The following is a 26,387-nucleotide window of genomic DNA, read 5'->3' as shown; positions in this document are numbered from 1 at the left end:
TCGGGTGACAAGTAAGAGATAAACAAAAAAGCTACAAATTTCCGATAAACAAAAAAGCTACAAATTTCCCTTTCCAGGGACGCGTAAAGTATAATTTTTTTCATAGAAAAAAGCACACAACAGGAGAAAACAAAGTCCATGAATCACTGCACACAGGACTTTTTAAAAATCCACTTTTCCTCATAAAAGGCTTAGGAAGGGGCTTCCCTGGTGGTGCAGTGGTTGAGAGTCCACCTGCCGATGCAGGGGACACGGGTTCGTGCCCCGGTCCAGGAAGATCCCACATGCTGCGGAGCGGCTGGGCCCGTGAGCCATGGCCGCTGAGCCTACGCATCCGGAGCCTGTGCTCCGCAACGAGAGAGGCCACAACAGTGAGAGGCCCGCGTACCGCAAAAAAAAAAAAAAGGCTTAGGAAATCGCTAAACCTGCTTGGCCTGGCTCAGAGCCTGACGCCCTACCATAATTTTTATTCATCTGTAGTACTCAGGAGCTAAGGAATCAATCCATGTGTGAACATTTAAACATGGGCTGCCCTGAAGTGAACGCTCCATTTAAAAAATCAATAGAGATGTCCACAGGTGACAGACCACACCAGGGAGTGGAACCCTGTTCTCAGCAGAGGGGACTGAGCACCTTTCTAGGTAAAGGCCTTCTGGATGCTAGGATGGCTCCTCGTGACTTTCAAGTTGTTACCTGTGTGATCACTACAACCCTGCTGGTTGGGTGTGGCACAGAGTCACCGCCAACCTATATTTAAAACTCTGCTGTTCCACGCCAGCTTTTTGACCTTGAGCAAGTTAGTTCCTCAACAGCTCTGAGTCTGTCTCTTTGTCTATAAAGCGGGAATAACCCCGACCCTACAGAGTTATAGGAGAATCCTCAGCACAGTGCAGCACACAGGAGTCCCTGCTCAGCAGCTCCTTCTGCTTCTGGCAGCACATATTAACTCACTGAATCCTCAAAAACAACCCGGAGAGGTTACAAATGAGGACATTGAGGCGCCAAGTTTAACCTCCTGTTTGTGACAGAGTGGCAGGACAGATGACCCAACCCAGAGTTGCTGTTCCTCACACCCGGGTAACACAGTCCTACTTCCTAATGGGAGTTGTCAGTTGGCTCTCCTAATCCAACACACTTGGGAGGATTTAGACTTAAAGTAGTCCTCTGAGGCGATGCTAACCACCTCCCACCTCCACTACCTTGCTTTGACTTGTCCAAGAGTGCAGAGCTTGCTGGAAGAGAACCGAGACCATACGGCCTCCCCTACTAGAAAGCCACCCTACTTTGGAAAGGGCCAGCTTTGCAGGCCCAGGCCCCAGACACAGCAGGCAAAACGAGATGTTGTCCTCGTTCCACTTTCCAAGCCTGTTGGGTGGGCCTGCATTCCTTTAGGATGGGATCCCACTCACCTTGCAAAGGGCCTGACCCAAAGGCATACAATCCAGAGAGTGGCCAGCTCTTTGGGGCGTGAAACTGATTCACTCCTTGGAATCTGATCTCTGATCTGGGAAATACTTGGGAGCGAAAGGGAGTTAAAGAGGAGCTGACAGGTCATGGTGTGGAGGGAGGCTGGAGAGGCCTCACAGAAGTAAAGGTGGGGGGATGGCATGTACCAAGGTGGAGGGCAGCTGGACAGCAAGCGGCTGCGGAGAAGTGAGACACTTCAGCAGAGAGAAGTAGGGCTGTCACCAGAGACGTAAAGACAGGCAGAGTCACACAGTCTATGTGATCCATGCTGGAGCCCTGAAAAGGCAGTGCCCCAGAGCTGCCTAGGGACTTTCCAGGCCTGGCCACAAATCCCCCTTGTCTTGAGACAATTTAACAATCTCTAGCCCTCCAAATCAAAAGAGCTTAAATCTCAACAGCCAGAGGCGGAACCCCACATGGGGTCACTAGGAATGTTGCGGATATAGTATGGATGGTTCCGGACAAAGCCACACTTCCGATGGAAAAATCTTGACAGGGAGCCAACTTCTCTTCAGGGTTAACCACATGCCAGGTGGTCCATATTCTCTTTTCTCATCATTCCTCACAATCCCTTTCTGCTCCCAGATGGATATGTTCTCATTTTATACAGGGGGAGCTAGCTCAGCTACTCAGGTAAGAATTACTCTTACTGTGAATGGTGGAGCCGGGAAAGGATCCCTGCTCAGTCTGACTCCCAGTCCTCACTCAAACAGACGCAGGAGGTCATGTGACCTTGTTAGGGGACCCACTGACGGAAACCGCCCACCCTGGCCAGACCTTATAGTAACCATTTGCATGAGTTATCTTACAACAGGAGGTCCTGGTAAGGAACACGGAACTAACAAGCTATCACCAACCGGAAGAATTCAGGAAGGGTCAAAAGGAGAGGGGACACCAGTCAATATGTCCTACCAACCTCCCAGAATCCTTCTCGCTGGAATCCATCTTGGCTGAGTGATGTACACGCCACCATGAAGGACCCTGAGTCAGAATGATTGGGCAGAGACAACCCAGAAACTAACTCCATCACCATAAAACCTGAGAATGCGAGCCACGTGGCAGAGCAGTTCTCCTGGGTTCCCTTACCCTACTGCTCTCTGCCCAGGTGCCCCTTCCCAATAAAGTCTCTTGCTTTGTCAGCACATGTGTCCCCTCAGACAATTCATTTCCGAGTGTTAGACAAGAGCCCACTCTCGGGCCCTGGAAGGGGTCCCCCTTCCTGCAACAACCTCAGGCAGGGGGGCAAAGATTTCTGCAGCAGACTCCAGGCTGGACCAGGCCAGAGGCTTGCCCATAGCCCAACGTCTGGTGACTGCATCAAAATCTCCCAACATTTATGAAAATACCCATTCCCAGGCCCCAGCCCCAGAGATTCTGATTCAGAAGGTCCAGGTAAAGCCCGCGAAGCTGTATTTTGTGAGTAAAAGGCGCTTCAAGGTTTCAGAATCACTGGGCTAAGACGGAGGTTAGCAATGTCTTTTCATGGAGGAAGCAGCACATATTTAGCTAGTTAAGCAAACTCCAAAAGAGGATTAAATGCTAATTCTGGATATTCTGACATCTGCCCCCAAATTCCTGAATATAAAAACCAGTTTGATACAAGTTAGTAAAACAAAAGTTGTACAAAGAAATGCAAAATAGGGTTCTAAAGAAACTGAGAACCAACGTGGGAAAAAGTACTACCTAAAAAGATAACAGTACAGCAATATATGTCAATATACTATTTAAGGTCTAGGAAAATGGTGGGGTTCAGAACTTGCCCTCCCCCTTATTTCCCCAACATGCTTTCAGAAGACAGAAGAAAGAGAAGTAGAAGTGGGGAGTCTCTCTGGCCTTTGCCTTTGAATCCTTATTTTAAAAAAGGGAAAGTGGCATGCAAGTCAAGGTGGGCTTTGCAATCAGAAAGATCTGGATTTATATCCCAGGTCCACTGTAATCAGAGAGGGTACGGGGCCCCGGAAAAAGAGAACCAGGCATGGCTTTCTGGACATAAGAGAAGCCATTTTAGGCCTAAGCATTGTTGTGATCTAAGCCTGACCATAATGCTTGCCCTTGAACAGGTCTCTGTAATCAATGATCTTGAGGGAAGTAAAGAATGCAGGAAAAAAGGAAAAGCAGTGAAGAAATAACAGTTGAGATAAAACAGAGCCCTAGTTTTTCCTCAAGGGATATACTTAACAATCTGATACAGATCTTTGACTTGTTATACAAGAACTAAGGCCCCCACCCAGCTAGAGGATGGTAACTACAGGATAAGACCCCAAGCTGGTCTCAACACCAGGAAGGATGATGTTGACCTTTATGACCTTCGGAGACTCCAATCAACTAAAGCTTGGAGTCTGTTAACCTTTGCCCCAATTCTATGCTAAATTCCCCTCTGCTCAAGCCCCCACATGAATATGCATGTGCCCTTAGCTTATTCTCCAATTTTGCTAATTGGATAGACACTGCTTTGGAAAAGATCCTCAGCGTCCCCTCACTTGCTGCAATTAACAAATCCTTCCTTCTCCCAATCTTTGGCTTGGTTGTGTCTTTTGGCTCGACACCCACCAAGCGGCAAACCCTGTTTTCGGGTAACACCACCACACACTTACTTTGTGACCTCAGACAACTGATTTAACCTCTCTGAGCATAGTTCCTTATATGTAAAGTAGAGATAATACTTACCTTCAGGACTGTTACAAAGATTCAATGGGATAAAAATTATGATAGAATATGTACCTAACAAAAATGGGACAGCTCAGCCTTCAAAGGCTGAGAGGGTCTTTAACAGAATCAGGGACTGCCCACCGCTTCCTACCCGGGTGTGGAACCTTGTAGACCCAGAAAGAAGCAAGTACAAATACAATCCTAAATGGATTCTCGCCGCCCGGTCCCAAATACACCCTCATTGCCGGCTTCGATCTGCACACGCCGGCCGCCGAGCGGTTTAATCACAAGGTAAACCCAGTCAGCCGCAGTCCTAGGGGAACCCGACGGCCGGTGCCGGTACCGCTGCTGCCGCTACCTGAACGCCATGCACAATGTACACCTTCTCCGCCTCACTCAGCGCCACAAACGCCATGCTGCCGAGCCTCCCCGCCGCCAGATGTCATCTGCCAGCGTCTCCCCCGCGGACCACGCCCCCTCCGCGCCCATGCGTCATCAGCCTGCGCGGCGGCCGCTCCAGCAGCCGCCGCCGCCACCACCGCCACCACCGCCGGGAGCTCGATGGGCTTCTCTTGCGCGCCGCCCTGTGTCTGGCCGAGTCCAGGGAGCCGCGGCGCCTCGTGCCGGGGAGCCATCGCTGCAGCCCGAGGCCGGATCGCGGGTCGGGGGCTGCAGGGGGAGCGACGGCGGCGGCGACAGCCGAGCCCCACCGGGGGCCTGGGACTGGGGAACTGCCTCCAGCTTCACGGTCAGTTGGGTGAGGAAACTGGGATTGGGTGAAAAAGCTGGGGTGAGACGAGAGGCACGGGCCGGGGCCGGAGCTGGAGGACTCGTAGTAGGAGAGACGTGCGGCGCAGTTTGCTCAGAGCTGAAGTTGAAGTAGCAGGTCGTGTGTGTTGAGAGAGACAGACAGACAGACAGACACAGACAGACTCACTCCGAGTGAGGGGAGGCGGACGTCGTGATTGGCCTGAGAGGCTGTCTCCTTGCTCTCCTTCCTACCCCCTGTCTTGCATTTCTCTGGTCCCTAGAATGGTGGTAAAGAAAGAGGCGATAAAGACCTCTTTAGGTCGTTCCCGGTGGGAAGGGTCTGGGCCAGAAGTGAATGCCCACTAGTCCCGAGGCGTCTTCACCCCAGGGATTCCCCCACCCCCACCCCCGCTCTCTCTCTGGGGCTGGTTGACCGAACGCTGACCCGGAACCTTTGCAGGATCCCCTTGCCCTGGGTGGCTGCCGGAGCATTGTCCCAAAGAGAGTAGGGGGGGAGAGTCTTGGTCGGCGCTGGCTGGGGGGCGCAGTGCCCAGGCGTCCCCAGCACTTCCTAGCAGTGACTAGTGATCGCTGGGAGCCGTGGACGAAAAAAATGCCAGCCCCGCTCGTGGCCACGTAAGAATGGGCCTCGAATATTCAGAAAGGATACCTGCAAGGTGAATGTGGGGTCACTGAAGGAGCCCATTAAGGCGGGGCTGACAGGGCACGAAAAAATTTTAAAGGGGCCACGTGGATAAATGGGGGAAAGTTAACCCCAAACGACAGAAACAAAGAGAGGGTCTGATGACTTTTCCAAATGCTCCATTTTTGAGGAACCTCCCTGTACTCAAAAGTGAAAGTAACCCTTGACAGCTTGATCATCCAAAGAACATTTGGGTTTTCTCAGATAGTAGCTCAAATACAGTTTCACACATAACTCTTGGGAGCTTAGCATAGATGGGCTTTGTGCTGGCTTTGGAACACTAAGACAAGTGGAGCACAACTTCTGCCCAGAGAAGCTCCCCAGGCAGAGGGGAAGGACCCAGGGCCAGCATAACCACAGAACATGGTGGTTAAGAGCTATGACAGTGGCACTAGTGAACACAGTGGGATAGGGAGGTCAGTCCGAGGAGGGTATGGAGAGGAAGTACCTGCCCACATTCTTAAGCACTAAACTGCTGAGCCCCAAAATAGATGATCACTTCTTAGTAGACTGGACATTAGTTGTTTCTGATGTCTCTACATAATTCTCTGCAGGTGCACCTACAGGGAAGACATCCTGCATTGTTGAACTTTGCCCTCCAGGGAATCTAGGAGAGGTGAAACTGGAAGTGTTTCCTCCCTAACGAAAGTACAGGTGCCCCCACCTGTTGTGGCACATAGATGCCTTTGTGTGTGGTTGGACGCCTGGATTCTAGAGAGGACCTCCGTGGTGAGATAACAAGGGACTGCTGTTGTTAGAAATGGTATTTGCGCTAGAGATTGCTCAGAAAGGAGAGACCCTGGATGTGGAATTTTAGTAGCTAGGATATCTAAGAAGATTGAGGGTTTAAAAAGTGGCAGTGAATAGATCAGAAAAGACACTGAAAGAAAATTCTGAGTTTGGATACCATGGAATCATCTTTATATAAAGATTCATCTTTCAATGAATCTTTTAAAATATAAAACATACATTTGAAGTGTTCCCCTGATAATTGACTAAGTTTCTTTGCTGGAGAAGGGTTGGCAGTATTTGCTAAATAACATTATGAACAATGTCTGACATGTTAGACAAAGTAGATATAAGAGGTGTAAACAGTAGAATGTTCATTTAAAATTCTCTACTAAAACAATGACACCTTCACTAATTGTTTTGCTTGAATGCAGCCAGAACATTTTTATCACATATGTTGTGATAATGTGTTAGACATTTCAAAAGCCTATAAATCCAGAGTTCTTTTTGGTTTACTGAAGCAATTCAAAGATTATATGTTTGCCAGAAAATCAAAACACCAAGGATGGCATATTATTCTGTTAACCTGCTTGTTTTCCCATCACTGTCAGATTCTTTTGGAGGCATACTGATTTATAGGTCTGTCTGTTCTAAATCTCTGTACGCTTATTAATTTTATCTAACAGTAACTTAAGTATAATAGTGCTTATTATGTGCCAAGCACTGCTCTAAAGCACTTTACAAAGACTAACTGATTCAGTCCTATTAACAATAGCCCTGTGAGGCAGGTACTATTATCCTGTTTTACAGATTGGGAAACTGAGGTGCAGAGAGGCTGTCTTGACCAAGGTCTCAGGTCACACAGCTAGTAAGCGGTAGAGCCAGGATTTGAGACCAGAAAACCTAGCTCCCATACCTGCCTTCCTAACCATCCCCTTATGTAGCTGTCCCCTTTCATTTCATTCACCAGAGTATTTGAAGGAGGCCTGTGTTTGTTGTGGAACTGGTAAAGCCCTATAAGTTATAGTTAGTTTTAATTCCAAAAGCAAGGAATCTGTTCCTTTTTCTAGAGGAACATTGAACGTGGTGCTGATGGGAAGCTCATGTGTCTGTTTCAGCCAACTCTTTTAGGTAAGGGAAAAGGTTACATATAGACCAAGTGGAGCTTAACTCAAAGTACCCGAGATCCCTCAACGGCAGAGAAGCCCAATGGATCAGGTACAGAGGGTTGAGATAGGCATGGAGACCCAGATTCCAACCACGTGCTTATTCCCAGAATAGACCTCTAGAAGCTCTTCAAACAATCAGGAAGTATTTGTTTGCATGCCTTTGTGTCCCTAGTGTTCTCGTGGGCCTGAAGAGATAAGAAACTGAAAACACACACCTGCCTAAAAGGAGTTTAAGATTTCTTATAACTGCGGAGCCCAGGTTCTTGAACTAGTACGTGAACAAGACAAAATAAAGTGCTCAATTGAGACACGTGGTACTTAGATGAGAGGCCGGCCTATAATAAGGTGCTAATTGTGCAGGCCAGGCATCAAGAGCAACAGGTAAAGAGCTGCTGCTAGCCACTGGCAGATAACAGTAACATTACACAGAGTAAATCTGTCCCACCTAGCCTTGGTTAATTAAAGCAAAAACAGTCAGTTACAGGAGAGCTTGGGGCAGTGCTGAGTCCGTGGTGCTGAAGTTGCAGAGAGCTCTCGAAGGAGACCTCTTAAAAGCCCAGCAAGGGAACATTTTATTCCCAGTCTTAAACACGGGTAGCCAAGTTTTAGGCCTTTTCCTTTGCGTTCTCACAATTAGCCCAGCACCCCAGAAAAGCAAAAGTGAGCTGTTGTTTTCCCTATAGATCCGTTTCCTTTAAACACTTTGCATTTGTCCTGCCTGTGCCTTGTCTTAAAGAATACTCGGTATAAATAACCTGTCATAGTCAGGCCAGCACGTCTGTCTGTCTTGTCATTCTAGAAATCATAACTTCTGGTTCCAGTGATAGAAAAATTGATGGGAATACATAGGTAAAGCTTATTCTCATTTAGAGGAAGGGTCTTCACGTGTGTTTCATTCTGAGCGAATGGCAGGGTGCTTCCTATGTCTTTCATTAGGGCATGTGTGAGAAAAGGGCATCACATGTCCTGATTAGCAAATCTGGAAGTATTTAAACACATACACACCCCGATAGCCATAGAAAGTAGCAGAAGCTGAAGCAGCAGTGAAGGTGTGATGTCTGGCTATTGACCTTTTGGGGGAAATAAGAAGGCTAATGCCATGCTGCCTCAAATTTCTTCCTGTTTTCTGCATTTTAAAATCATTTGCCTTCCTCCTCAAAAGCAGATTTCCAGAGACAAATGGCCAGGTTATTGCTGACTTTTGACTGTGTAGGCAAGAAGACTACCTTGCATGTCCCACCTAATTCAGCCATTCATCCAGGCAATGTGAGGAAACACCAGGAAAACTCCCTCTTTTCATAGTTTCTTCCAAATTGTAACATTCCTGGTAACATTCCATTGATTGAACTCTTTGGATTTTCTGGTCTACCTGAGACATGAATATCTCCTGTTCAGGGTCAGTGGGGATGGAATGCCTTGGGGTACGATTGATTTTTCACCTTAGGACAATGGCCCTAGTGGGACAAGTACAGTTCTGGCCTCAGTTCTGTTGCAATAAGTTTTGACTTTGTACAAAGTGTGCGTTTCTAACCCAAGAAAGAGTAGCAGAGAATCTAGAAAGGCAGGTTGGCTAGGAAGATAATGATCTATGGTGGAAAGACTATTGGGCATCTATTCCAGTGATCTAGACTTTGCCACTAACTTGCTTTGTGACTTTGAGTAAGTCAACCTCTCTAAACCTCATTTTACACGAAAATGCCTATCTTACCAGGTTATAGAAGTCACAGTAGATCTTGGATATAGAGACATTTAAACACTGAAAAATGGTCATGTTTAACTTTGGACTTTAAGACTTCTCTCTTTTACCATTTTGTAATATTTGATGTATTTTGATAGTGCTTTTCCCTCTCTGCAAAACATTAAATGAAAGAACAAAGGAAGTGGTAATTACATGCCATACTTCATTGAAAAAATTGAACATGCTCAGGAAAATTGCTAACAGACAACTGTTTCTTTTTGAATATTAACAAAAAAATGGGGAAAGAAAGTTAAAGGATACTTTTGATAATAAAAAAATCCAAGAAATTAACAAAGATGTTGAATTTGTTTCTGAGAACAGAGGAATCAGAATCTCAGCCCTGCAGAGGACTTTAGCAATCAGCTCAATGTTCCCTCTTGTTTTATGGGTGAGGAAACTGAGGCCCATGGAGGGTAACTGTCTTGCCCCAAATCATGAGGTTAGTGAGCAGCAGGGTGGGGAGTAGAATTCTGGCCTCTTGACTCCAAGCCCAGTCTTCATTCTGCTTAGCACTAGTCTCCCATCTATCTCCAAAGGCCTCTAACAGATGCCTCGCCTGGCAGGCGGGGGCTGTGGACTTGTAGAGTCTCGTTTCCTTGGGCCCAGGTTCCTCCCAAGGCTCTGCTCTTGCATTGCCACTTACAGGGCCTGCCTGAGGTGAGTGGGATCAACAGGGACCTGAAAGCAAAATGGGTCCCCTCCTTGAAGCCTGGTACAGTTGTAGTAACTGGTTCTCTCTTCTCCTTCCCTAACTCCTCTTTCAGATCCCTCTAAGCCCTTTTGCTTTTAGTCCCTAAGAAAGCCACGCTCTTGCCTGGGTGATGGCATAGTGGCTGCATATCTGCACATAGCACAGTGTGGGGCCAGGTGCCATTTTCAGCCTTTGCTGGTTGGTCTCTGCCTAGCATGGGTGGGCTTTCCCTCAGAAAAAGCAGCGTGCTGGAACTTGGCCCTACAGGAAATGTTCCCCAGCAGAAGCAGATTTTAGGGATTCAATCTTTGGGTGACCCTCCTGGCTGAAGCTTCACAGCCCTCCTGCTTCCTAAGTTAAGGCAGGATCAGTCTTCTGAATGGTGGCTGGTGTTCAGCCAGGGCCCCAGCTTAGAGCACAAAATGCTTCAGTTCAGGTCTGTGATCTATGAACAGCACTGCATGTGGCCCACCCGAGAGTGCCATCTCTGGGTGACCATGTGTGGGCAAGAGATTCAAACAGTAAGTAAGCCAAGGTCACTGGTAGAAACATCAGCACCCTTCCCCCTTTTGTTTCTAGTTAATGGGCAAAGTTAATGATTGTAGTGAGTAGTTAAAGCTAGGCTCTGGAATGAGAGCAGGCTTGGGAGTGTATCCTGACTCCACTGCTTCCTAGCAGTATGAACATAGGGTAACCTTTCCATGCCTCAGTTTCCTCACCTCTAAAAGGGGGTGGGAAAGTGAGGACTTATCCTACAAGGTCGAGTAGCTATGAGGATAGAGCAGGATGAGGTGTGTCTAGCATACAGCCCAGTATAGTAGACCTTCAGTAAGAGTCAGGGCCCCGCTCCACGTTGGGTGTGCCCTGCGCTGTGGCAGCTGCCAAGCAGAAGGCATCTTGGAACCTACTCCTGACAGAGGCCGGGGGCAGTTTAGTGTCAGGTGAGATCATGCACCTGATTATAAAGGGTTCCATGTACTATAACACTTGTTGACAAACATTAATTGAGTAGCTAAATCAGTGACATATTGTTGCCTTTTTAAAGAGTTTCCTGCTGGGTTGCAGACTTCCTGGAAGGAGGAGTTAATGTAGGGAGATGGCCGCATAAGCAACAAGAGGATACCATCCTTTAGACCTAGATAGGAAGTTAGCCAGCTCGCTAACCATTTTATGGAAATCAGCTGACTCCTTGAGTTTCATTTCTTTACCCATCTGTAGAAGAGGCTGGACCGGAGTTTGGAAGAGGTCAGCTAGTCCCTATGGTGTCTTCCCGAAAGGCCGTGTTTTTTGAGGGCCCTAGTGTGTGAGGTGGCCTGGTGGGTGCTGTGCTCCATTAAAGAGGAAGCCACCAGCAGCAAAATGGCTCATAGAAGAAAGAATGCTCCTTCTTTTTTTTTTTCCCCCAAAGAATGAGTATTATAGGCTCCCAGGAGCGGAAGCAAAGTCTGCTTAGAGTCCTTTTCTAAGGTTTTTAAAAAAGAGTCACAAAGTTTAGAGAACTAGGCCTCCCCACTTGAGAGATGAAGACATTGAAGCTAAGTTGAAGTGACCTCTCCTTAGGTCCATGAATTGTGTGTGAGGGAGCAGGAAGCAGAGCTCGTGTTTCCTGCTTGGTCATTCCTCCTGTCCCCCTCTTGCAAAACAAAAAAAGAAAGAAAGAAAGAAAGAAAAAGCAGCCATGTGCGGTGCTCAGAATGTGGTCTGTGGCGGCAAACAGAGCTGGTTTTGGATCCTGGCTTTATCTGATCTAGGGAATATTATTAAGACCCTCTATACCTCACCTTTTCCGTCTTTACAATGAATAATAAAAGCTACTGTGCTAAGTTGTTGTGAGAATTTAGAGGGGCTGCTTTGTGTACATCCTCAGTCTTAATGGGCATTCAGTTAATGATAGTGCCCATCTCCATTCCTATAGCAGCACTGCATGTTCTAGGCAAAATCTCAGATGCCCTTGGATTTCCTCATCTGTAAAGCAGAAGAGTTTGACTAAAACCTATTAGATGGTCTTTAAGGTTCCTTCCCACTCTAAAATTCTGACTCAGATAGTGATTGTTTTTTACCAGTTAATCTTATGCGTGGTCTTGTTTTAATTTTTTTCTCATTGTTGCAACATATGATAAAGCACGCTCATAAAAAAGGATGAATGTGTTACCCAAACGAGTGGTAGTTTCTACTGATCCCCAGTGTTTGTGACATATGTCATCCTATATGTGGGTGTGTATTTTTTTTAATAGATCTAGAAAGCTAGGAGGTGGTAAACTGCCAGTTGTAGTACTGTAATAGTCAGTTGTAGTAAATGGAGGAACCGTTAGCCTACATGAGCTTCCAAATCCCCAAACTTTTTTCTGAAATGGAGACTCATTGTTAGGAATCTGAGTTTGCACATGAGTGGGTTTTATAGGAAGGTGGCTTTTATAGGAAGAAGGCAAATTTCGCTTACTGACCACTTGCAGGTTCCCTCAGTGAATTTTAATATATATAGGATTTGGTTTGGGCATGTGATATCTTCCTTCCTTCCTCCCTTCTTCCCTCCCTCCCTTCCTTCCTTTCTGTCTCTCTCTCTTTCCCTCCCTCCCTCCCTTCCTTTCTTTTTTCCTGTTTTTTGTTAAAGGTTAAGTATGACAGAGACAGCAAGCAGGCAGAGGGAGACAGACCCTGTTGTAGAGAGAGACACAATGTAGACTCCTTGGTAAAGATCTTCTAGCACAGGCCAGCAGCTCTGCCTGTCTGGACACCTTCCTTGCCTGGCAAGGTGTGGTGCAGAGGGTAAGATAAGGCACCTTTCCTTTGGACCACACCCTTACCTTTTGGAAAGAGTTGAGTGACTCATTCTGGTTTTTTATGAAACATTTCAAACATAGTGATTCATGGTTCATTCTCTCTTTCTGAGAATCATCTAAAAATAGGTATGAAATTTACAATCCTTTTGGATCCTTACACAAATTAAGAGAATTGTAACTCAGATAAATTCATCTTTTGCTAGATCCGATTTATTTCCAGAGCTTCCAGGGAATGGGCCATTTATTCATCTGTAAAGCTGTAGGGCTGGTTTGTGAATACTTGAAGTCCATCACCCTAAAACTTGAGAAGTTCTGAATCTATACAGTGCCAAGATCTGCTTGTATGTTGTGCATGAATGCATGTGTGGATGTGAGAATGTGAGTGGGTGTGCTGTTTTAGGAAAGTAATCTTCACAAAGTCCTTTGAGATGCCTTTAAGGACTTGGTTTTAGATCTAGCTGAGCCACCCATGACTTTAGTGTAGTATCTTGTCTCAGGAAAGCAGCTGGCAATCTGAGAAGATCTGGGATTCTTGGGACATTCGCTGGATTGAGAACAGTGGGTTTTGGGGATTCTAATACATCCAGTACTGAACTTTTATGTGGTCGTGCCTTTGAACCTTGTTCATGAAGCACGGACTTTTGGTCAACTTTCTTAGGCCAGGTGATGGATTTATAAGGGTTTGCCCCTCACTCAACAAGTAATGATTAACTACAGTCACTGTAGCTGGATTCTGCCCATCACTAATTGTCAACACTAGGCTAGGAGGCTAGGCTGGCCAACAACCACCTATGGGCCATAGTGGAATGGGGCCTCTGAGCTTCGCCTTAGAATCACCACTTTCAAACCCTTTCAGTTGCCCAGCCATGGATAGGCAGCATGGGAATTGAGTCATAAGTGATGTACTGCAAGGCCAATCCAGAACCCCAATCCCTGGGACTCACAGGACTCTAGATGGAACTTCACTAAATACATTTTTGTCTGCTTATCTGGATTAGTGGAAGGGCCTGACTGTGGTCAGGCATAATGAAGCACGTGTGTTATAGGTGAATCTGGAGGCAATTCTCTGGACCAGAAGCAGTGGCGTTTTTTGGAAGTTAGCACTAATTTCAGTCATTTCTTGGTTTTTGCTTCTGAAACTCTAAGAAGGAAGACTAGATGGTTTTCTTAGACTTCCAACACCCTACTCCCCACAGAGCTCAGGTTGTCATTCTGGACACCATCTCTGCCTTATCATCAGGATCACCTTCTCTAGGGAGCTCCAGAACACCTCTGATCCTGTGCATCTCTTTCTCCTATAGTTTTACCAGATTGGGAGCTGGGAGAGGGAAGGGCAGGGCCTGACCAGGGCAGCACACACACATTATTGTCATCCCTGGGTGTGAGTGCCCTGCACAGTTCCTTGTGTTTAGCGGCTGTTTCATGCATGTCTTTTTGAGTTGAATTGAAGAGAGGGGGCTTGAGAAAGCAAACAGGTCAAGGGCATGGGATGAAGAAGGTAGGGAGGGAAACTGGAGGAGGCTGCCCCACTGTGGTATGAGCGGGCTGGCAAGAGTGGTATTGAGGCTTCTGGGACCGACCAACCTCCCTGTGGACCTGCCCCAGAGGCTGAGCAGCCAGTTCTGCGCACCTCCTCTCGCGCAAGGACTCATGTCAGGAGTAGGTCCTTGGCAAAGAGCCTCAACCCCAAGGATTGGAATTTCCCTAATTCGAAAAGGAAAAGTGGTCAATATTTGCCTTTTCTGTTTTTGCTACTAGGGACAGAGTGAAGGGAATTTGTACAGTTTGTTTCAAGGTGGGTTTTCCCCCATATTCCTCAGATTTTCAGTTGACTAATGTAAGGAAAGCTACTTCCATTGCTTTTGGGGGAGCTGGGTTAGTTAAGTACATTTTTAAGAGCAGCGTGCCTTCCATGGTTTTGATTGGACTCTTTGAAACTCTGAAGCGTGGATTGGAACATGCTCTTCAGTTCAGCCCTTAGTGTCTGGCTCTGCCAGACACCCTTGGCTGGGTTCTTTCCCAGATCACAGGCTCTCACTCACCAGTGAGGGGCAGTGGGAAAACACAGCTCCTCTGTCCACCCTTTGGTCTCACGTGGTCTGAGTGTGGAACATCTGGAAACTTGAGTAAGAGTCACAGTCCACCTATTTCACAATCCTATTGGGGGCACCCTTCGCCGTCTAAAGTATGACCACAGCCCTGAAAGTAATCAAACAAGGGCTCCAAGAGGTGGGCCGGGGAACACAAAGCTCATGGCATTTTACTCCTGTATTCATGTAATGAACACAGATAGTACGTGGCTACTACGTGCCAGGCACTGGCTAATGAAAAGACAGGGCTCCCAGCCCTCAAGGACTGTGTGGTAGGAGAACATAGCTGGTGTTCCCTAAAGGTCAGTTACCTAAAATGAATACCTTTCTTTTACAAACAAATCTAACAAGATTTAGTTTTATTTGCTTTTCCAGTCCACAGCCAATTAGCAGTAGTAAATAGAGGGTATGTTGGGAAGATTGGTAGCTGTAGACACAGAAATGACAGCCAGGAATGGAGGAGGAAGACAAAGAACCACACAAAGGAGATGCCAGAATTAACAATTATAATAGTCTGCACAGGCCAGTTGGTGTGAGGCCGAGAGCCCAGTGATTCTCTGTACCCCCTGAGGACATTACCTAACACACTCCATTAATTGATGTTCCTGGTAATGACTCTAAATCATTCCGAAGAAATGGATGGTTATTGTACTTAAGACAGGAAGAGCTATAATATCCCTTTTTTGTTGTTTTTTGTTTTACTTTTTAATATTTCCAATTTAACCATCCAAATTGTTAAAATGTGTTTCTGCTTAGGAATAAGCCACAGTTACCTGGGAAATTTGCTTATGTGGAAGGGCCTATTCCTCAGGAAAACCACACGTATGAAACACAACTCAAGTTTAGTCAACTCATTGCCGTATGTACAATCAAGAATGAGCAATTGTCAGAGGACAGATAGAATACAGTCAGCTACTGTGAAGATACACCATGAGCATAATGTGATCACTGGAAGTATATAAACAAGAGCATTGCTCTAAAATTTATTTTCAGTGATTATCCATTTCTGAAAACCACACAGTTTATGATAATTGAAGAACAATGGAGTACACAGGTTGTGGTGAGATGACCCTCAGGCAGCAGATGACAGGAGGATACACTGCCACAGACGTGTGTTGGGGTGGGGTGAGTCGTCACTGACCATCTAGGTCACACTGAGCTGTTCTGCAGGGGAAGCAGGCAGACCTCGGAGATGTTGCAGGTTCAGTTCCAGACCACCGCAATAAAGTGAAAATTGCAATAAAGCAAGTCACATGAATTTTTTTTTTTACAATAAAGCAAATCACATGCATATAAAAGTTATGTTTCTACTGTAGTCTACTGGGTGTGCAATAGCATTATGTCTAAAAAACAACATACCTTATTTGTTTGTTTGCTTTTGTTTTTTTGGCTGTGCCACATGGTTTTCGGGATCTTACTTCCCTGACCAGGGATCGAACCCGAGCCCATGGCAGTGAAAGCGCCAAGTCCTAACACCAGACTGCCAGGGAATTCCCATATACCTTATTTTAAAAATACTTTAATGCTCAAAAATGCTAACCATCATCTGAGCCTTCAGCAAAAGCTGTTGGAGAGTCTTGCCTTGATGGCTGCAGACTAGTCAGGGTGGTGCTGAAGGCTGAGGTGGCAAAATAAGACAGCAGTGAAATTTGTGGCATTGATTGACTCTTCCTTTCAAGAACAGTTTCTCCATAGCGTGCAATGCCGTTTGATAGTATTTTACACGTAGTAGACCGTCTTTCAGAATTGGACTCAATCTTCTCAAACCCTGCTGCTGCTTTATCAACTAAGTTTATGTACTATTCTAAGTCCTTTGTTGTCATTTCAACAATCTGCACAGCATCTTCACCAGGAGTAGATTTTATCTCAAGAAACTACTTTCTTTGTTCATTCATAATAAGCAGCTCCTTATCCATTCAAGTTTTATCAGGAGGTTGCAGCAGTTCAGTCACATTTTCAGGCTCTACTTCTAATTCTGCTTCTCTTGCTGTTTCCACCACATCTGCAGTGACTTCCTCGAGGCACTGAAGTCTTGAACCCCTCAAAGTCATACATGAGGGTTAGAATCACCTTCTTCCAAACTCCTGTTAATGTTGATATTTTGACCTCTTCCCACCAGTCACAAATTTTTTTTTTTTACATCTTTATTGGAGTATAATTGCTTTACAATGGTGTGTTAGTCTCTGCTTTATAACAAAGTGAATCAGAGAGTGGCATGGACAAATGTTCTTAATGGCATCTAGAATGGTGCATCCTTTGCAGAAGGTTTTCAATTGACTTTGCCCAGATCCATCAGAGAAATCACTGCTTATGGCAGCTGTAGTCTTATGAAATGTATTTCTTAAATAAGACTTGACAGTCAGAATGCCTTTTTGATCTGTGGGCTGTAGAATGAATGTTAGGTTGGCAGACATGAAAAAAACATTAATCTAGTTGTACATCTCCATCAGAGCTCTTGGGTGACCAGGTGCATTGTCAATGAGCAGTACTATTTTGAAAGGAATATTTTTTTTCTGAGCAGTAGGTCTCAACAATGGGCTTAAAATAGTAAACCATGTTATAAACAGATGTGCTGTCATTTAGACTTCGTTTCCATTTATAGAGCACAGGCAAGAGTAGATTGCGCATGATTCTTAAGGGCCTTAGGATTTTCAGAATGGTAAATGAGCATTGGCTTCAACTTCAAGTCACCAGCTGCATTAGAGAGTCCGCCTGTCCTTTGAAGTTTTGAAGCCAGGTAGTGACTTCTCTCAAGCTATGGAAGTCCTAGATGGCATCTTCTTCCAATAGAAGGCTGTTTTGTCTACATTGGAAATTTGTTCTTTAGTGTAGCCACCTTTCATGAATTATCTTAGCTAGATCTTCTGGATAACTTGCTGGTGTAGCTTCCGTGTCAGCACTTGCTGCTTCACCTTGCACTTTCATGTTATGGAGATCGCTGCTCTCCTTAAACTTCATGAACCAAACTCTGCTAATAAGCTCAGACTTTTCTTCTGCAATTTCCTCACTTCTCAAAGCCTTCACAGAACTGAAGAGAGTTAGGGCCATGCTCTGAGTTAGGCTTTGGCTTAAGGGAATATTATGGCTGGTTTGATCTTCTGTCCAGACCGCGAAAACTTTCTCCACATCAGCAATAAAGCTGTTTCGCTTCCTTATCATTCGTGTGTTCACTGGAGTAGCACTTTTAATTTCCTTCAAGAACTTTTCCTTTGCATTCACAACTTGGCTAACTATTTGGTGCAAGAAGCATAGCTTTTTGGACTGTCTCAGCTTTTGAAATGCCTTCCTCACTACGCTTAATCAAATAGTAACGTCAAAGATTGCTGATTGCAGATCACATAACAGTATAATAACAATGAAAACGTTTGAAATATTGAGAGGATTACCAAAATGTGACAGAGACAAATGCTGTTGGAAAAATGGCACCAATAGACTTGCTCAGCACAGGGCTTCTGCAGACCTTCAATTTGTAAAAAAGTAGTATCTGCAAAGCGTAATAAAGTGAAGAGAAATAAAAAGAGGTGTGCCTGTATTTATTTGGTGGCTGACAACTACCTAGAACCAGCAAACTTCTGTAAAGAGCCAGAGGAAATACTTTAGGCTAATGGGTCTTTCCATCACAACTATTCAACCCTGCAAAAAAGATATAGAGAATATAATATGTGTAATCGAATAGTATGGCTGTGGTCCAATAAAACTATTGGTTTAGAACTTAAATAGCAATCGTGGGGACATAGATGATATGCATACAAATCAGTATGGCAGCAGGAAAAAGAATGCTTGCATTTGGAGGTTGTCAAAATGTTGAGCTTCCATCAGCTTTTGAATCATAATGGGATTTCAGCTTTTCGTTCATTTGGTTTTGTTTGTACAGAGTTTAGAATTTTAGAATTTGCTTGCCATAGGTCAGGTCCCAGATGTCCCCAGTTTTCAGTCTCCTGCTGTCCTTCTCTTTGGTGCTTCAGAAGGTATCCCTGCATCTTTTAATGCCTCTAGGTTGTCCCTGGCAACACTAATTGCCACTATCTTGTGAAGAGCACAAGGTTGCTCTATTGGAAAATTCTGGTTGAATGTGATAGTCACTCTGAGTATTTTTTGAGTCAGTGTTCCTTTGGACAAGCACACAGTACACATTTAACTGCCTTTCAGCCATTAATTCTCTGCCACCATGGGAGGGGAGGCCTTGGCCTTATTCTTTCATTATTAGTCACTGCAAGTTTTGATTCCAGAATGTCTATCATTTGAGTAGTAGTTACTGATCTGCCCTCTCAGCTTTCTGGACACATCCTTACTTTTCATGACGCTACTGTAGTCACTTCAGATCCTCTTTCTTCGTTGGGGGTGAGGGCAGTGGAGGAAGGAGGAAAATTGGGCAAAGGGTAAGGATAACCCAGTACAACCATTGAAAGCTTGCCCTTCCCCTTCAGAGCTGCAGTCTTCAGAAAAGCACACAGCCAGTGCTGCTTTTGAGTGATTTCCTGTGCTGTGAAGTGATTTGAGTTCTCAAAAGACTGAGATGTTGCTTGCCTGCATCATAGACTGTGCTCCGGGTGGTTTTCCCATGGCCCCTACATCTGAGAGAGAACTGGAGCCATCGCGGTTTCTGAGAAACCTGGTTGGTGAAACGACAGGCCCCAGAGTTTAAGATAAAGAACTGGAGCAGGGGAATCTAGACTGACATGTCTTGCAGCATGTGCCGTGGACAGAGAGACTTCAGTTATCGCGTCTTAGTGATTTCATTGCTCTCTCCAGAGACTCAGCTGCAGCTGTGAGGAAGAAAGGCTGTGTTGCTCAGCACTTGCTTCTGAAGTAACTGACGTCTTTCCTAGAGAGAAGACGTGCACACCGCCTGTGATGTGTGCAGGGTCTTGCGGTCGACAGCACGAGTAACAGGCACCTCCAACTCTCTCGACCCTCACACCAACTGTGAGGAGGGGGCTGGGGCTGGAATGTGGGTGTTTTCCTAGGTCAGGAGACCAGAACTCACGAAGCCCCACAAGCAGGTGGTGCGGAAACATCTCTGGACTCATTGTCCAACATTCCTACGCTTTGCCCTATCACCATGAGTAGAGCAGAACTCATTCCTGGAAAATAAACCATTTTGGCCATAGGGCTAAAAACCCTAGCTTGTTTCAAGAACATTCCCCATCCTAGTGAGTGTTTTGCCTTTATTATTGGCTAATGCAGTGCACTAAGTTAGAAGGTCTTCATGGTTGCAGCTTAACCCTAGTCCTAGGTTACCACTACTTTCCTCCTACTCAATCCAGCCTCAACACGAGTCTCTGGGTTTGTCCACAGTGTAGAGGCAGCAGTGTTACTGATGAAGAGAGTTTTCCCAGAGGGCCTGGTGCTCCCCCTCCCACCCCTTTGTCTTTTAGGTCAAAATTTGAACATATCTGTTAGTCCGCCTCCCAGCTGGTGTGCTGTGTGTGCTGCTGCTGCTCCGGCTGACCTGAGGCGAGGCATTTGCCCTTTGAAGGCTCCCCTTTCTTTATCTGTCACGTGAAGGCTTTGGGCAAGGTGGCCCTGTTTTAGCTTTCAGAAGTAGGGACAAGAACTCACATTGGAAATGAACAGAAGGTTTAGGCAGCTTTTCTGCAAGAAGTTTGCACATAGATACTCATGGCTCGCTTTGGAAAGGTAATTTTGTCAAGTCTCCTTGATGACAAGACCACACCAAATTTCTGGGTTCTTTCTTCTCTCTTCCAGATGCCAGTATGGACAGAATAGCTTATGATGCTTATCCCCGCCCACCACTTCCGAGACATTGAGCGGAAGCCAGAATACCTCCAGCCAGAGAAGTGCGTCCCACCTCCCCACCCCAGTCCTGTGGGAACCATGTGGTTTATCCGTGATGGCTGTGGCATCGCCTGTGCCGTTGTCACCTGGTTTCTGGTCCTCTATGCGGAGTTTGTGGTCCTCTTTGTCATGCTGATTCCATCCCGAGACTACGTGTACAGCATCATCAATGGAATTATGTTCAACCTGCTGGCCTTCTTGGCCCTGGCTTCCCACTGCCGGGCCATGTTGACGGACCCCGTGAGTATGTCTGGGCTTGTTTTGACCAGCCCACACTCTCCTCCTCTGGCCCTGGCATGGCCGCCGCCTGCATGTGCCCCCTGACCTTGGGAATGTGGAGAATAGGAGGGCCAGGGCTGGGGTGGGAAAGTGGACTCAGGCCCCACCGAGGGGACCCCATCTGTACCACAGCCTGTCTTGGTTGAATGATGCTTTCTGTATGTAGGTGTCTGCATTAATTGAGCCTACCATGGGAGGAGTTTGATCTCGAGGAGGCTTAGCCTCTAGTTAGAAAGGCACAGTGAGAAAACCACGAGGCTGGGGCCAGATGATCCGAGTGGAAGGCATGCTGGGGGTTGGATCAGGATGGGGCCTCCCAGTGAAGATAGGACTGGAGCCAGGTGAAGCTGAAATTAAAGCCCTATCCAGTTCCAGGAACCTGCACAACAGTGGCCTTTACCTTGTTTGGGCGAGGCTCATCTTTCCCTGAAAAGCTGGATAAGCCTGTTTCAGGCCCTAGCAAGTGCCTCTTGGTTGAGTATCTGTGGGTAAAGCTGTGGTTTTCTGCCCAATGACTTAGCTAAATATACCAAGCTGTGCAAGTGGCTGTCGAGTATTAAAGTCTCCGTTCCTGCTCATTATCTTGTATGGGAAAAGTGAGAGAGAGCGTTATTTGATAAAGACTTCCTATGGCTTAATTGTTTCAGTACGTGGGACAAGTGTGTTTAAATTAAGAAAGGGAAAGCACTGCAAGTGGCAGTGCACTGGCCACACAGATTTCGTTTCTGTGAGTCCTGGGGAAAGCACAGTAAAAATGCTGGGTCCTGAGCTAGTTCCCTTCTCAGAGGGCTCCATTTCCTGCTGGTTCAGGTGGTGGATTGTTAATCCATCCCTAGGGAAAGCCACTTTCCCGGCTCAATCACAAGCCAGTGACCGGCCCATATGGCGCCTCTTCTCATGCACGTGCCTGGAGAGATCGCACACACTGGCAGGCAGGGGCCTGCTGGCCCAGTGTTAGAGCTGCTCGTAGGATTGTTGAACAGCTGTCACCTGAAGGAAATGAAGTACATGGTTATAAGTGCCCTGAAACACAGGGCATAAACAGTTTTCCTCAGCAGCATCAATTTGATCATAATGGAAACAAATTAAGGGTTCATTCAGAAATTTTTATGGTGCCCTTGCTATTGGGGATACAAGAGTAAAAGACATTATTTGTCTCAGCTTATAATTTAGTGTCTGCTGAGCCCCAGGCACTCTTCCTTCTCTCAAGGTGCCCTCTGTCTAGAGGAGACAACAGGTGAGGTTAACCCCGTGTGATGAAGGCTGTGGCAGAAGGAAGCACAAGTTGCTGTGGAAGAACAAAAATTAACCAGTCTAGGCAGGGGTGGCTGCCTGGAGGAGGTGATGCCCAGGCCAGTTCTTGTCAGAACAATGTACATGGGCAGGGAAGGTGGAGGGTGATAGGGCAGGAAGACACTGACAGCATTCCAGGCAGAGGGAGCAGCATACACAGAGACACAGGAATGCAGGAGTGTGGTTGTTTGGAGTGGTAGGAACTTAGGAGAATGGGTTTGGTTTGGTGATGTGGCCAGAGTGCCAAAGAAGTGGGGTAGGAGTTGGAAAATGGGGCCAGCGAGAGCCCCTGAGGATTTTAAAAGAGTGATGAGATCGGATTGTCATTTTACAAGGATCACCGTGGCAGCAGTGAGGAGGAGCCCCGGGGGCACTGAGGAGTGGGACAAAATGGATGCCATGTTTATTGAGTACCTACTATGTGAGAGGGTCCTTCTGAGCAATGGATACAGCTGTGAGCAAGACAGACCACAATCCCTGCCCTACTGCTGCCCACATCCTAGCGTAGGGCGTCAGGCAGTAAAGACGTGATGGAACAAGGTAATTTCAGAAGTCGAAAAGGGCTTTAAAGACAGCAAAACCGTGTGATCCAGGGGCTGTGGTAGTGACTTTTCTGGGGCGAAGGAGGACTATTATTTACTTACTTACTTATTTTTTATTTTATTTTATTTTATTTTTCCAGAATCCTAATCACTAGGCCACCAGGGAACTCCTGAAAGCTCATAGTGGTTTGGTTTGGTTTTAATTAATTAATTTATTTATTTTTGGCTGCGTTGGGTCTTCGTTGCTGCGTGCAGGCTTTCTCTAGTTGCGGCGAGCGGGGGCTACTCTTTGTTGCGGTGCGCCAGCTTCTCATTGCGGTGGCTTCTCTTGTTGCGGAGCATGGGCTCTAGGTGAGCAGGCGTCAGTAGTTGTGGCACATGGGCTTCAGCAGTTGTGGCTCGCGGGCTCTAGGTGCGTGGGCTTCAGTAGTCGTGGCGCACGGGCTTAGTTGCTCTGTGGCATGTGGAGTCTTCCCGAGCCAGGGCTCGAACCTGTGTCCCCTGTATTGGCAGGCGGATTCTTAACCACTGCACCACCAGGGAAGTCCCAGGAGGACTATTTAAATGAAGGTGATCTGAGAAGGACCCCTGAGGCGATGCCACTTGAGCTGAGGCCTAAATAACATGAAGGGGTAGGTCAGGCAGGTGAAGGTCAGAGGGCAGTGCCTTGCAGGCAGAGGAGAGGTACAAAGGCCCAGAGATAGGAGTGTGCTTGGCATGTTTGAGAAACAGGACTCAGACCAGGGTGACCAGAGCATGGTGAGCGGAGGCGAGAGGGGCTGGAAGTGGTGGGGAGGGCTGCAGAAGCCAGGCTGGGCAGGACCTGTGGGCCTCGTGAGAACCTTGGTCTCTATTGTACAGTGAGAAGCCATCAGAGAGGCATGATGTGACCTGATTTTTGAGAAGACACTGCCTTGTGCTTGCGATAGGGTTCTGAGGTGGCGCAAGTAGAAGCAGGAAGATGAGAGTTATCGCAGTGGGCCACGCAAGACGTGGTGGCAGCTCAGACCAAGGTGGGAGCGGTGAGGCTGGGGGAGAGAAACTTTTGGATTTGGAATGTATTTTAAGCCCCTAATGCTCAGGCCTGGCTGCATATTAGAATCCCTTGAGGAGCTTTCGAAAAGTACTGATGCCTTGGGCCCCATCCCCAGAGATTCTACTCTAATTGATCTGGGATGGGGCCCTGGGATTGGGGTGCTTTAAAGCTCCCACGTATCCCTCATATTCATCCAGGTCTGAGAACCGCCATTCAGAAGAGTGACAAAAGGGGAGAGGGATCAGAGAGTGTGCCTTCCAGAGTCTTGGCTGGAGTAGCTGGGAGGTTTGCTGGTCTCCTTTATTGAATGGGAGAGTCTGGGGAGAACAGATTTTGGAGGAGAAATCAAGACTTCTATTCTGGCCAAACTGTGTCTCTGTTACGTGTAAGCAGGAGTGCTAGCTGGGCAGTGGACAGCCAGGTCTGGGGCTGGTGGGGAGTTGGGATCAGAGAGTAGTGTGGAGTTTACTGGTTTCTAGAAGGCATGTGAATCAGGGAACTGGATGTCAGGTGGGAGGGAGAAGAGGCTTCTGCCCTGGACTTCCTGCTACCCTCACACACATGTGTTCTTTGACCTCCACGTTGTGCCCTCTCCAGGATCTTCCTCAGTCTGGCCCCTTGCAGTCGGATGCAGGAGAGAGTGATTCTCACTGGGTGTTGCTCGGCTTCCAATCCCAAATGAGAGCCACAGACTATATCCCAAACACCATTCAGCTTCTCATAGGTGTGTTTTGCTGTTGGCCTGAAAGAAAATGGGGCAAAAAAATAAAGCGTCTGTCAAATATCTACCATTAGTAAGGGGAGCAACTCAAAGCATGCCCTGCAGACCTGCCCCATCTCTGGCTCTTCATGCTGCCACCTGCCTCTCCCCACTCCCAACATGTGACATCTTATGCAAAACCCAGTACACAAAACAGAGAGAGGTGGGGCTGCAGAGGAAGGAACCCTTGGGACACCCCGGGCTTCCAAGGGACGGAATTGGGGAGCCCAGATCTCACACTGAAAGCAAGTCAATTAGGGGTTCCTTATTAACACTGCAGGCAGAGTCTGTTTTTAAAAAGGCACCACTGCAGGATTCTAAGGAGTTCCCTAATAGGATTGTAATGTTTTGTATCTCAAGAATTCATGTTGTGTATAATTTTTCAGAAAAGTTTATATCCGGAGGTTATAAGCAATGTATAACAATGTATGCATTGTATATCATTTTAGTTTGTTAATATTACTAGTAAAACAAAAAACAAACAAAAAACTCCTGCAGTCTCCCCCAGACAGTTACTGGTAGCCCTTTCAGCTTTGAAATTCTTATTCCAAATGTAACATCAGAAGAGTTGCAACCACTACAGCTTTCTGGACCATTTAGCAGTCATTTACTCCAACATAGTAGTAAGTGGGTCCACGAAGAGCTTGAGCAGAAAAGGGGAGAAAGAAATGACTTGGAGGTGGAACTCCCATTTGAGAAATGGGGTGAAAGGGATAGACAGGCCTGTAAGAAGAGGGAAGGGGGCAGGTGGACAGAGGGGCCGTACCTCACTTGGCAGGTGTGCTGGCCTGGAGGTGGCATGGTGTGGGCGGGCGCGTGAGTCAGACCGGTGTTTGATTTCAGGCTGCCCTCTCCTTGCCTGCTCTGAGGTTGTGTAATGTCTTCAAAGGAGCTTTCTGTGTTCCTGAAACACTTGAGACGGTGCGAGGTCGAGAGTGGCTCCGCTTGCCTGGAGGAGGCAGCCTCCTGAAGGCAACCTGGGCTCAGGGACTCTTTCTGACCTTGGTACCTGCTCTGTCTCCCTGCCCCATCCCAATTCACCACCTGACCTTTTCCAGTTATAAATACATTTTAACTCCTCATCCTAGGAACCCCCTCAGGAATCCTGAAGGATTCCATTTAAAATTTAGATCTGGGACAACACCTGTCTCCCAGAAGGTGCTTAAAGCTGAGAGCGTGTTTCTTTTTGTCCTGGCTGCTGAAAGCCCAAAGCCAAGCACTACACAATCACAGCAGTTGTGTCAACCCTATGATCAGCTTTTTTTTTTTTTTTTTTGCCCCTGCTTTCTTTGGACCTAATCGTTTATTAACCTCATTGTAAATTATCTCAACTCTGAGATTTGAGAACAAGAGGAATGTAAATGAATTCAATTTAACCACGTTGTTAAGGGAAGGAAAATTCATCTGTATGCCTGCCAGTGTCCCTCCCTGCCTTTGAATCCCACCCTGTGAACACCTTGCTATAAACAGACCTCACATGACTATCCGAGACCACTGCAGGCCAGTGATTGGAGTTTCAGCTGCCCAAACCGGAATAACAGGACTCACTTCAACATGCAGTTGGTAATCCCTTCTGGAGTCTCTCTCTCGGTGACCTTATTGAGCACAACTGTGTACAGAATCAGTGAGTATTTACTCGGGCAAGTACGGTGGCAGAATGATGTCAGGTCCGTGGGAGCATAGGACGAATAGCACCGGGTCGTCCTGCAGTGTGCCGTGTAATGTACGTGGGTGCTGCGTGCAGCCAGAGAAGGGCCTCGCACACTTTGCCCAAAGGTGTTGACACATTCCCTGGATCAGGTCAGGGACTTGCCTCAGGGTTCATTTGAGGAGGGTGCTGCACTCTGCCTAGTGCCAGGCAATTTCTCATACCTGCCACTGAGTAATCCATAAACACTGACCGGAAAATCTT

At 46.7% G+C, this 26,387-nt stretch overlaps 2 protein-coding genes across 3 annotated transcripts in view; one reads left to right on the top strand and one right to left on the bottom strand.

The window, feature by feature from the left end:
• The window catches only part of EXOSC7 (exosome component 7), a 29,379-nt gene extending 24,810 nt beyond the window's left edge, over positions 1 to 4,569 (bottom strand). The window contains exon 1 of the mRNA XM_060022326.1: positions 4,475 to 4,569. Coding sequence (XP_059878309.1) covers positions 4,475 to 4,531 — 57 coding nt within the window. The 5' untranslated portion in view covers positions 4,532 to 4,569. The remainder of the gene's footprint in view (positions 1 to 4,474) is intronic.
• Positions 4,570 to 4,627: 58 nt separating this feature from the next.
• ZDHHC3 (zinc finger DHHC-type palmitoyltransferase 3) overlaps positions 4,628 to 26,387 on the top strand; it is a 56,194-nt gene continuing 34,434 nt past the window's right edge. The window contains exons 1-2 of one of the 2 annotated variants that reach the window (XM_060022323.2): positions 4,628 to 4,864; positions 20,476 to 20,805. In XM_060022323.2, coding sequence (XP_059878306.1) covers positions 20,500 to 20,805 — 306 coding nt within the window. In that variant the 5' untranslated portion in view covers positions 4,628 to 4,864; positions 20,476 to 20,499. The remainder of the gene's footprint in view (positions 4,865 to 20,475; positions 20,806 to 26,387) is intronic. The other variant, XM_060022324.1, reaches the window with a different exon arrangement.

Source organism: Delphinus delphis, chromosome 10 (assembly GCF_949987515.2).
Source record: "Delphinus delphis chromosome 10, mDelDel1.2, whole genome shotgun sequence".
Lineage (NCBI taxonomy): Eukaryota > Metazoa > Chordata > Mammalia > Artiodactyla > Delphinidae > Delphinus > Delphinus delphis.
Note: the sequence above shows the minus strand (reverse complement) of the source record. Positions and strands in the feature narration are given on the sequence as shown.